This window comes from Oncorhynchus kisutch, linkage group LG30, assembly GCF_002021735.2.
Source record: "Oncorhynchus kisutch isolate 150728-3 linkage group LG30, Okis_V2, whole genome shotgun sequence".
NCBI classification, from domain to species: Eukaryota; Metazoa; Chordata; class Actinopteri; order Salmoniformes; family Salmonidae; genus Oncorhynchus; species Oncorhynchus kisutch.
Window position 1 is genome coordinate 48,001,632 of NC_034203.2, and position 13,114 is coordinate 48,014,745.

A 13,114-nucleotide genomic window follows, 5' to 3' on the forward strand; every position below is an offset into this window, starting at 1 on the left:
TGAGAGGGTTAGGGTTATAAGGTACAGGTGAGAGGGTTAGTGTTATAAGGTACAGGTGAGAGGGTTAGTGTTATAAGGTACAGGTGAGAGGGTTAGTGTTATAAGGTACAGGTGAGAGGGTTAGTGTTATAAGGTACAGGTGAGAGGGTTATGGTTATAAGGTACAGGTGAGAGGGTTAGTATTATGAGGTACAGGTGAGATGGTTATGGTTATAAGGTACAGGTGAGAGGGTTATGGTTATAAGGTACAGGTGAGAGGGTTAGTGTTATAAGGTACAGGTGAGAGGGTTATGGTTATAAGGTACAGGTGAGAGGGTTAGTGTTATAAGGTACAGGTGAGAGGGTTAGTGTTATAAGGTACAGGTGAGAGGGTTAGTGTCATAAGGTACAGGTGAGAGGGTTAGTGTCATAAGGTACAGGTGAGAGGGTTATGGTTATAAGGTACAGGTGAGAGGGTTAGGATTATAAGATACAGGTGAGAGGGTTAGGATTATAAGATACAGGTGAGAGGGTTAGTGTTATAAGGTACAGGTGAGAGGGTTATGGTTATAAGGTACAGGTGAGAGGGTTAGTGTTATACGGTACATGTGAGAGGGTTAGGGTTATAAGGTACAGGTGAGAGGGTTATTGTTATACGGTACAGGTGAGAGGGTTAGGGATATAAGGTACAGGTGAGAGGGTTATGGTTATAAGGTACAGGTGAGAGGGTTAGTGTTATAAGGTACAGGTGAGAGGGTTATGGTTATATGGTACAGGTGAGAGGGTTAGTGTTATAAGGTACAGGTGAGAGGGTTATGGTTATAAGGTATAGGTGAGAGGGTCAGGGTTATAAGGTACAGGTGAGAGGGTTAGTGTTATACGGTACAGGTGAGAGGGTTAGGGTTATAAGGTACAGGTGAGAGGGTTATGGTTATATGGTACAGGTGAGGGTAAGGGTGAACAACAAAGATGAGTCAGACTCTGCTGCAGGAATGTAGCTAATCTTTAAACATTTCTCAACCTTGTGTGGTCTGTCCTTATTTTACTCTGCTCTCATATGCTGTCTGATTCAATAAATTATATTTCAGTGTACACGTACTTTACACAGCAGGATTTTAGAGGCATCGTATGTGATTATAAAGTGTTCATACAGAGCAGAGATATTTATTCAGCTGAATATTCAAACAGGAACTTTCATTTATTTCGAGACAGTTTTACCACTATTGAAGTGATTTCTCCAGCATGTTCAATCACTTCACCGTTGAGAAGTCCACCTTCACACCAAGGGGAGACCAGAAGGTAAGGGTCCTAGTGGAGTGGTGCCAACTCAGCCAAGCACCATCTCAACAGCTTTAATAAGAGGTAAACGACCCGATGTTACCATCTGTGTTTAATAAGAGGTAAACGACCCGATGTTACCATCTGTGTTTAATAAGAGGTAAACGACCCGATGTTACCATCTCTGTTTAATAAGAGGTAAAATACCCGATGTTACCATCTCAACGTCTTTAATAAGAGGTAAACGACCCGATGTTACCATCTGTGTTTAATAAGAGGTAAACGACCCGATGTTACCATCTGTGTTTAATATGAGGTAAACGACCCGATGTTACCATCTCAACGGCTTTAATAAGAGGTAAAAGACCTGATGTTACCATCTGTGTTTAATAAGAGGTTAAAGACCTGATGTTACCATCTCAACGGCTTTAATAAGAGGTAAAAGACCTGATGTTACCATCTCAACGGCTTTAATAAGAGGTAAAAGACCTGATGTTACCATCTCAACGGCTTTAATAAGAGGTAAAAGACCTGATGTTACCATCTGTGTTTAATAAGAGGTAAAAGACCTGATGTCACCATCTCTGTTTAATAAGAGGTAAAAGACCTGATGTTACAATTGGTGCACTGACATGATGATGTTATCACCCAATCCATCATTGAAAACAGGAAGTAGTTTAGCGGTATTCTGTTGACCCCAACTAACGTTTTAGTAATTTAACAGACGCCCTGGATCAGAGCGACATACAGGAGCGATTAGAGTTAAGTGCCTTGCTCAAGGGCACGTCGACAGATTTTTCACCAAGTCGGCTTTCGGTTACTGGCCCAATGCTCTTAACCACTAGGTTAGGGTTCGACCTCTAGACAGGGAGAGACTGACACCCTACTGGACCTTGTGGTAACACTATGCATATCTGTTTGTTTAAACTTTAAATGATTGTGGATGTGTGGGGAGACTTCCAGTAGTGAGGTCCTGATTGAATCTGAGAACAGCAATATGAGCGATATAAGACATTTTTGATTAGCTACAATGTGAGACCATTATTACCACCCGTCACTCTCAAACCAGTCATGGGAATGAACTGTTCATTCTTAATTTTGCTGCGCCACTGTGTCTTGCCTGTAGAGAGCGCACAAGAACACCAAGGTGTCAAACCAGCCCTTTTCCTCTTTCCAACACAATGCATTCTGGGAAAGATAGTTCATTCTAATATCGCTGCCACTTGAGGTCAACAGTTTCCTGGTCAGTGATTTTCGCTGTGATTCCATTTAAAAAAGGCATCTTTTGGTTTCATATAAAGAGCATAAGATGCAGTCGGAGGATGCACGCTATCTGAAACGGTAAAGATGAAGTTGTCATTTCGTCAATCTGTTCTGTATCTCGCTGGGAATGTTAATAATATAAAGCCTTATCATGCTATAGCAGCATACCACCTAGCTAGTTCATTTGCATGCTAATCGTATAGCTAGCTAGCCGACAGTAGCCTACTTATTTTGTTACTTAAAGATAAAATGTTAGATGTAGACATTGTGTTGTTGTTAATAATGCTGTTTTGTATCTGCCCGGATGCGGTAACGTCAACAACAGCTGTGATAGAGAACAAATCTCAGTCCATCCCATCAATGGGTGTGGACAATATTAGCCTCGCTAGCTAGCTGTCATATTTATGCATTGCAGTCAAATGCGGCCAAGTTAGTTGATTTTAAGGTACATTTTAAAATGAAAAGTTAACTAAAATATATTATTCTTCCTTATGATGACCGCAGGAAAGTGAAGGGTGGTAGCCTGGACGTGCACCCTACAGAGAAAGCCCTGATTGTTCAGTATGAGGTGGAGGCGACCATCCTTGGAGAGACCGGAGACGAGATGCTGGGAGACCGCAAGAAGTGTCAGAAGATGTAAGCCTGGTTTCAGCACAGTCAACAAACGGTGTAAATGATATGTGGTGTTTTGGTCTGAAATCACAGTCAACAAACGGTGTAAATTATATGTGGTGTTTTGGTCTAAAATGACAGTCTGTGATTTAAATAGTCTGGCTCTGCCACTTTCTTTGGTAAACTGAGAGATGTGGCTGGGGAAATGTAGCTAGGCTAATTCTAATCTATTCCCCTCTATTCCATTACCCTCTATTCCTCTCTATTATATTCCTCTCTATTATATTCCATTACCCTCTATTCTATTCCCCTCTATTCTATTCCCCTCTATTACATTACCCTCGATTACATTCTACTGTACTGTCTCACTCCGTCCCTGTCAGTATTCGTCTGAAGAGCCTGAATACGAACACAGACGTTGCAGCCCTGGCCCGTAAGGTGGTTGAGGAGTGTAAACTCATCCATCCCTCCAAGCTGTCAGAGGTGGAGCAGCTGCTCTTCTATCTACAGAACCGCAAGAAGGCCAGCGGGAAAGGTGAGCATCGACATCAACTGTCCCCTCTGAAACACATACCACAGATAACTATAGGTCAACTCCATAGTTTATGAAACAGTTATTGTGTCATTCTACTGTAAGGTCTATGTTAACCAGTGATGCATTCCGCTGTAAGGTCTATTCAATAACAGTTTAGTTCTATGTTAACGAGTGATGCATTCCTCTGTAAGGTCTATGCTATAACAGTGTAGTTCTATGTTAACCAGTGATGCATTCCGCTGTAAGGTCTATTCAATAACAGTGTAGTTCTATGTTAACCAGTGAATCATTCCTCTGTAAGGTCTATGCTATAACAGTGTAGTTCTATGTTAACCAGTGAATCATTCCATTTCTCTGCAGCAGAGAAGAGAGTGGTGAAACCTAGAGACCTAACTCCATTTGAAGGAATGGAGGTGAGTAATTAGCATCAGCAATGCTACTAATCATAACAATACATTTGACTAGATAGATGAGGAGGCTAACGTCAACATGGGGTCTCTGTTCTAGATAGATGAGGAGGCTAACGTCAACATGGGGTCTCTGTTCTAGATAGATGAGGAGGCTAACGTCAACATGGGGTCTCTGTTCTAGATAGATGAGGAGGCTAATGTCAACATGGGGTCTCTGTTCTAGATAGATGAGGAGGCTAATGTCAACATGGTGTCTCTGTTCTAGATAGATGAGGAGGCTAACGTCAACATGGTGTCTCTGTTCTAGATAGATGAGGAGGCTAACGTCAACATGGTGTCTCTCTGTTCTAGATAGATGAGGAGGCTAACATCAACATGGTGTCTCTGTTCTAGATAGATGAGGAGGCTAACATCAACATGGTGTCTCTCTGTTCTAGATAGATGAGGAGGCTAACGTCAACATGGTGTCTCTCTGTTCTAGATAGATGAGGAGGCTAACGTCAACATGGTGTCTCTCTGTTCTAGATAGATGAGGAGGCTAACATCAACATGGTGTCTCTCTGTTCTAGATAGATGAGGAGGCTAACGTCAACATGGTGTCTCTCTGTTCTAGATAGATGAGGAGGCTAACGTCAACATGGTGTCTCTCTGTTCTAGATAGATGAGGAGGCTAATGTCAACATGGTGTCTCTCTGTTCTAGATAGATGAGGAGGCTAACGTCAACATGGTGTCTCTGTTCTAGATAGATGAGGAGGCTAACGTCAACATGGTGTCTCTGTTCTAGATAGATGAGGAGGCTAACGTCAACATGGTGTCTCTCTGTTCTAGATAGATGAGGAGGCTAACGTCAACATGGTGTCTCTGTTCTAGATAGATGAGGAGGCTAACATCAACATGGTGTCTCTGTTCTAGATAGATGAGGAGGCTAACGTCAACATGGTGTCTCTGTTCTAGATAGATGAGGAGGCTAACGTCAACATGGTGTCTCTGTTCTAGATAGATGAGGAGGCTAACATCAACAAGGTGGAAGAGTATGTAGAGCTGCTGTATGAAGGTATGGAGGAGAAGGTGAAAGGGGCTACACTCATCCTACACCTGGCCAGGAACCCTGTCAACCTGGAGGAACTACTAGAGAATGGTAAGGAGAGGGGAAGAGACGGAGAAGGCTTGCACTATATGCATAACATTGCATTAAAGTGTAAACCATCAGGACAGTGGCCCTGCTCTGGTCCGTATGTCTTAAGGTTCTGTTTGTGTGTCTGTCTCTCTGTCCTGTAGAAACGGCTCTAGGAGCCCTGGCCAGAGTGCTGCGGGAGGACTGGAAGCAGAGTGTTGAGCTTGCCACCACCATCATCTATGTTTTCTTCTGCTTCTCCAGGTAAATACTGGAGGGGAGGGGAGAAGAGGTAGGAGAGGGGAGAGACAGATTTGGGACAGACCACTTTGTCCTGTTGACTCGTAACCCATCGGTTGCTAGCTGGCCATTCTAACTGCTAGTCTACCTGCCGCCCCATCTGATACTTTATAAGACGGCTATACTCAGAAGGCCTTTCGCTTTTCTGTTGTTCCATTCTGTGTTAGTGGAGTGTAAATGCTACAACTCTATTCAGGCTTATTGAAGGCAGCCACCTGCTGTTAATCTGTTTCAACTTTATTATATATCCAATACAGTCTACTTCTCTACATGAGAAACACAGAACCTCTAATGAATACAAGTCTATTATTTTATTCAGAGGAGAAAAATAAAATGAACTGTTTGCGCTGTCATTATCCTGTTGTCGAATTGCTTCATCTGGTTCAGAACAGAAAAGGGGTGATTGTCTAAAATAAACCACCAAAACGCTCCAAACATTTTCTCAGAAAGCAGTGATTACCAGCTACATCGGGCCGCTGTCACAGGACCATTAAAGGATGAAAATAACCGGAGACTGATATGAAAACCGAGAGTTGTTTTCTCTTAGTCATGAATTATTCTGTTTCCAACTGGAACGTGGGTGAGATTTATCTTTGACAGCAGAAGTGGGGTTTAGCTTTGATAGCTAAAGGTGGGGGTTTAGCTTTGATAGCTAAAGGTGGGTTTTTAGCTTTGATAGCTAAAGGTGGGTTTTTAGCTTTGATAGCTAAAAGTGGGTTTTTAGCTTTGATAGCTAAAGGTGGGTTTTTAGCTTTGATAGCTAAAGGTGGGTTTTTGGCTCACATGTTACATAGACATTTTAGTCCTTTAGCAGACGCTCTGATCCAGACGAACTCAGAGGCCTTGTGGAGATTGGAATGTCGTGAGTTCAATCCCTTGCTGAGACTCCCTAAAGACTGTAACATGGGACTTGATGCATCTCTGCCAGTTGGGGAACCCGATTGTTGAGCATAAACCTGCAGCAGTGAGTCACTGTTTAGACGTTTGCAGAGAACGAAAGGGTGTTGTCCAGGGTCATGCCAAGGTTCTTTACACTCTGGGAGGGGGACACCTTGGAGTCAACTGTGATGGAGAGGTCTTGAAGCAGGAAGGCTTTCCCCAGGAGGAAGAGCAGCTCTGTCTTGTTAAGGTTGAGCTTGAGCTTGAGCCGGTGGGCCAACATCCAAGCTGGGGTATCTGCCAGGCACGCAAGATGCGTGTCGCCACCTTGAGTGACATCTGCATAGCAGTGATAGGAGAGACCATGTGAGGATATGACAGAGCTGAGTTACTTGGTCTATAGAGAGAAGAGGAGAGGGCCTAGAATCGAGCCCTGGGGGACACCAGTAGTGAGAGTACATGGTGCAGACACAGATTTTCTCCACGGGTAGGCTGAAATCCAAGAGTGTGAGACTGAGATGCCCAGCCCTGAGAGGTTGGAGAGGAGGATCTGATAGAGCCTGAGACGCCCAGCCCTGAGAGGGTAGAAAGGAGGATCTGATAGAGCCTGAGACGCCCAGCCCTACAGTCCCTGGCTCGATTGGGAGTCCCATAGGGCGGCACACAATGGTGCTTTCAAGACAACTGGAGAACAAGGTTGAAACATGATGTCAGTGATCTTCAGGTCAGAGTTTTAGAAAGATAAGAGTTCCCGACTTGGAATCCCGAATTGGATGACCATTGAAAACGTATTTTCCCAGTCGGAGCTCGTGGCTAGTGATACATGTATTACATAAGGATGATATAGAGTACAGTATATACGTATACGTATGAGATGAGTATGTAACTAAGTGGCATAGTTAAAGTGGCTAGTGATACATGTATTACATAAGGATGCAGTAGAGTACAGTATATACATATGAGATGAGTATGTAAACAAAGTGGCATAGTTAAAGTGGCTAGTGATACATGTATTACATAAGGATGCAGTAGATGATATAGAGTACAGTATATACGTATACATATGAGATGAATAATGTAGGGTATGTAAACATTATATTAGGTAGCATTGTTTAAAGTGGCTAGTGATATATTTTACATCAATTCCCATCAATTCCCATTATTAAAGTGGCTGGAGTTGAGTCAGTGTGTTGGCAGCAGCCACTCAATGTTAGTGGTGGCTGTTTAACAGCCTGATGGCCTTGAGATAGAAGCTGTTTTTCAGTCTCTCGGTCCCATCTTTGATGCACCTGTACTGACCTCGCCTTCTGGATGATAGCGGGGTGAACAGACAGTGGCTCGGGTGGTTGTTGTCCTTGATGATCTTTATGGCCTTCCTGTGACATCGGGTGGTGTAGGTGTCCTGGAGGGCAGGTAGTTTGCCCCCGGTGATGCGTTGTGCAGACCTCACTACCCTCTGGAGAGCCTTACGGTTGTGGGCGGAGCAGTTGCCGTACCAGGCGGTGATACAGCCCGACAGGATGCTCTCGATTGTGCATCTGTAGAAGTTTGTGAGTGCTTTTGGTGACAAGCCGAATTTCTTCAGCCTCCTGAGGTTGAAGAGGCGCTGCTGCGCATTCTTCACGATGCTGTCTGTGTGGGTGGACCAATTCAGTTTGTCTGTGATGTGTACGCCGAGGAACTTAAAACTTACTACCCTCTCCACTACTGTTCCATCGATGTGGATAGAGGGGTGTTCCCTCTGCTTTTTCCTGAAGTCCACAATCATCTCCTTAGTTTTGTTGACGTTGAGTGTGAGGTTATTTTCCTGACACCACACTCCGAGGGCCCTCACCTCCTCCCTGTAGGCCGTCTCGTCGTTGTTGGTAATCAAGCCTACCACTGTTGTGTCGTCCGCAAACTTGATTCATAATGACTGCTTGTCTAGCTTGATGTTGACAGTCCAATCAAAGCTACTGTAGATTTGACGTCTTTTGTCTGTGGCCAATGACCTTGAGCCTTCTTGGATGGGCACTTCTAATATAACTCGATGGCAGCACCCAAGGGGCTTGAATTTTCGAGCTCTCCCTGTAGATGTTGCGGTGACGTAGTGTCTCCATGAGTGACAGAACGCTGAGCCAATCACGGCGCAACTAGAGAACATTACCAACCCCTGCGCTCCGTATTTTCCACTGGCTGGCCCACCACCACAGAATGCATCGAGTTGAGCTGAAACACCTGTGTTTCAGGAGAACGTAAAAAAGAGACCATGTTTGTATGCGACTTTATTAACTTGATGATATATAGATTTGTTTAAACATGGTTTGCAAATTGATCTGTGACACGTATTAAGGCTAAAATAACATGCCCCACCTGCCTTGAATGACAGGTCACCACTGATCATACAGGAAATGTCACCTGATTATACAGGAAATGTCACCTGATTATACAGGAAATGTCACCTGATCATACAGGAAATGTCACCACTGATTATACAGGAAATGTCACCTGATCATACAGGAAATGTCACCTGATCATACTGGAAATGTCACCACTGATTATACAGGAAATGTCACCACTGATTATACAGGAAATGTCACCACTGATTATACAGGAAATGTCACCACTGATTATACAGGAAATGTCACCTGATCATACAGGAAATGTCACCTGATCATACAGGAAATGTCACCACTGATTATACAGGAAATGTCACCACTGATTATACAGGAAATGTCACCACTGATTATACAGGAAATGTCACCACTGATTATACAGGGAATGTCACCACTGATTATACAGGGAATGTCACCACTGATCATACATACAGGGAATGTCACCACTGATTATACAGGGAATGTCACCACTGATTATACAGGGAATGTCACCTGATCATACAGGAAATGTCACCACTGATTATACAGGAAATGTCACCACTGATTATACAGGAAATGTCACCACTGATTATACAGGAAATGTCACCACTGATCATACAGGAAATGTCACCACTGATCATACAGGAAAAAGAGAGCCATTTGGGTAGTAGTGTTCCTCCAGTATATGAATGGCTTGTCCCCTGTTCTGTCCCTACTTTCTCCCAGTTCCGTGGCCTACAGTTGACCTATACTATAGTATATTTAGTCTAGTATATCAGTATTAACCCTAACTCTATAGTATATCAGTATTAATCCTCTAACCCTATAGTATATCAGTATTAATCCTAACTCTATAGTATATCAGTATTAATCCTCTAACCCTATAGTATATCAGTATTAATCCTCTAACCCTATAGTATATCAGTATTAATCCTAACTCTATAGTATATCAGTATTAATCCTCTAACCCTATAGTATATCAGTATTAATCCTAACTCTATAGTATATCAGTATTAATCCTCTAACCCTATAGTATATCAGTATTAATCCTCTAACTCTATAGTATATCAGTATTAACCCTAACCCTATAGTATATTTAGTCTAGTATATCAGTATTAATACTCTAACTCTATAGTATATCAGTATTAATCCTCTAACTCTATAGTATATCAGTATTAACCCTAACCCTATAGTATATCAGTATTAATCCTCTAACTCTATAGTATATTTAGTCTAGTATATCAGTATTAATCCTCTAACCCTATAGTATATCAGTATTAATCCTAACCCTATAGTATATCAGTATTAATCCTCTAACCCTATAGTATATTTAGTCTAGTATATCAGTATTAACCCTAACTCTATAGTATATCAGTATTAATCCTCTAACCCTATAGTATATTTAGTCTAGTATATCAGTATTAATCTTAACCCTATAGTATATCAGTATTAATCCTAACCCTATAGTATATCAGTATTAATCCTAACTCTATACTATATCAGTATTAATCCTAACTCTATAGTATATCAGTATTAATCCTCTAACCCTATAGTATATTTAGTCTAGTATATCAGTATTAATCTTAACCCTATAGTATATCAGTATTAATCCTAACCCTATAGTATATCAGTATTAATCCTAACTCTATACTATATCAGTATTAATCCTAACTCTATAGTATATCAGTATTAATCCTCTAACCCTATAGTATATTTAGTCTAGTATATCAGTATTAATCCTAACTCTATAGTATATCATATTAATCCTCTAACCCTATAGTATATTTAGTCTAGTATATCAGTATTAATCCTCTAACCCTATAGTATATTTAGTCTAGTATATCAGTATTAATCCTAACCCTATAGTATATCAGTATTAATCCTCTAACTCTATAGTATATCAGTATTAATCCTCTAACCCTATAGTATATTTAGTCTAGTATATCAGTATTAATCCTAACCCTATAGTATATCAGTATTAATCCTCTAACTCTATAGTATATCAGTATTAATCCTAACTCTATAGTATATTTAGTCTAGTATATCAGTATTAATCCTCTAACCCTATAGTATATCAGTATTAATCCTAACCCTATAGTATATTTAGTCTAGTATATCAGTATTAATCCTCTAACCCTATAGTATATCAGTATTAATCCTAACTCTATAGTATATCAGTATTAATCCTCTAACTCTATAGTATATCAGTATTAATCCTAACTCTATAGTATATTTAGTCTAGTATATCAGTATTAATCCTCTAACCCTATAGTATATCAGTATTAATCCTAACCCTATAGTATATTTAGTCTAGTATACCAGTATTAATCCTCTAACTCTATAGTATATTTAGTCTAGTATATCAGTATTAATCCTCTAACTCTATAGTATATTTAGTCTAGTATACCAGTATTAATCCTCTAACCCTATAGTATATCAGTATTAATCCTAACTCTATAGTATATCAGTATTAATCCTCTAACCCTATAGTATATTTAGTCTAGTATATCAGTATTAATCCTAACCCTATAGTATATCAGTATTAATCCTCTAACTCTATAGTATATTTAGTCTAGTATATCAGTATTAATCCTAACCCTATAGTATATCAGTATTAATCCTAACTCTATAGTATATCAGTATTAATCCTAACCCTATAGTATATCAGTATTAATCCTAACTCTATAGTATATCAGTATTAATCCTAACCCTATAGTATATCAGTATTAATCCTCTAACCCTATAGTATATCAGTATTAATCCTAACTCTATAGTATATTTAGTCTAGTATATCAGTATTAATCCTAACTCTATAGTATATCAGTATTAATCCTAACTCTATAGTATATCAGTATTAATCCTAACCCTATAGTATATCAGTATTAATCCTAACTCTCTAGTATATCAGTATTAATCCTAACCCTATAGTATATCAGTATTAATCCTAACCCTATAGTATATCAGTATTAATCCTAACTCTATAGTATATCAGTATTAATCCTCTAACCCTATAGTATATTTAGTCTAGTATATCAGTATTAATCCTCTAACCCTATAGTATATTTAGTCTAGTATACCAGTATTAATCCTCTAACTCTATAGTATATTTAGTCTAGTATATCAGTATTAATACTCTAACTCTATAGTATATCAGTATTAATCCTCTAACTCTATAGTATATCAGTATTAATCCTCTAACCCTATAGTATATTTAGTCTAGTATATCAGTATTAATCCTAACTCTATAGTATATCAGTATTAATCCTCTAACCCTATAGTATATTTAGTCTAGTATATCAGTATTAATCCTAACCCTATAGTATATTTAGTCTAGTATATCAGTATTAATCCTAACTATAGTATATCAGTATTAATCCTCTAACCCTATAGTATATTTAGTCTAGTATATCAGTATTAATCCTAACTCTATAGTATATTTAGTCTAGTATACCAGTATTAATCCTCTAACTCTATAGTATATTTAGTCTAGTATATCAGTATTAATCCTCTAACCCTATAGTATATCAGTATTAACCCTAACCCTATAGTATATCAGTATTAATCCTCTAACCCTATAGTATATTTAGTCTAGTATATCAGTATTAATCCTCTAACCCTATAGTATATTTAGTCTAGTATATCAGTATTAATCCTCTAACCCTATAGTATATTTAGTCTAGTATATCAGTATTAATCCTAACTCTATAGTATATTTAGTCTAGTATATCAGTATTAATCCTCTAACCCTATAGTATATCAGTATTAATCCTCTAACTCTATAGTATATTTAGTCTAGTATATCAGTATTAATCCTAACTCTATAGTATATTTAGTCTAGTATATCAGTATTAATCCTCTAACCCTATAGTATATCTGTATTAATCCTCTAACCCTATAGTATATCAGTATTAATCCTAACTCTATAGTATATCAGTATTAATCCTCTAACTCTATAGTATATTTAGTCTAGTATATCAGTATTAATCCTCTAACTCTATAGTATATTTAGTCTAGTATATCAGTATTAATCCTAACTCTATAGTATATCAGTATTAATCCTAACCCTATAGTATATCAGTATTAATCCTAACTCTATAGTATATTTAGTCTAGTATATCAGTATTAATCCTCTAACCCTATAGTATATCTGTATTAATCCTCTAACCCTATAGTATATCAGTATTAATCCTAACCCTATAGTATATCAGTATTAATCCTCTAACCCTATAGTATATTTAGTCTAGTATATCAGTATTAATCCTAACTCTATAGTATATCAGTATTAATCCTAACCCTATAGTATATCAGTATTAATCCTAACCCTATAGTATATCAGTATTAATCCTAACTCTCTAGTATATCAGTATTAATCCTAACCCTATAGTATAT

At 39.0% G+C, this 13,114-nt stretch overlaps 1 protein-coding gene across 2 annotated transcripts in view; it reads left to right on the forward strand.

The window, feature by feature from the left end:
• Positions 1-2,463: 2,463 nt before the first annotated feature.
• The window catches only part of LOC109882230 (kinesin-associated protein 3), a 78,519-nt gene continuing 67,868 nt past the window's right edge, over positions 2,464-13,114 (forward strand). Inside the window, exons 1-6 of one of the 2 annotated variants that reach the window (XM_031809906.1) lie at positions 2,464-2,598; positions 3,025-3,156; positions 3,516-3,667; positions 4,028-4,080; positions 5,075-5,216; positions 5,357-5,456. In XM_031809906.1, the coding sequence (XP_031665766.1) occupies positions 2,567-2,598; positions 3,025-3,156; positions 3,516-3,667; positions 4,028-4,080; positions 5,075-5,216; positions 5,357-5,456 (611 nt within the window). In that variant the 5' untranslated portion in view covers positions 2,464-2,566. The remainder of the gene's footprint in view (positions 2,599-3,024; positions 3,157-3,515; positions 3,668-4,027; positions 4,081-5,074; positions 5,217-5,356; positions 5,457-13,114) is intronic. The other variant, XM_031809907.1, reaches the window with a different exon arrangement.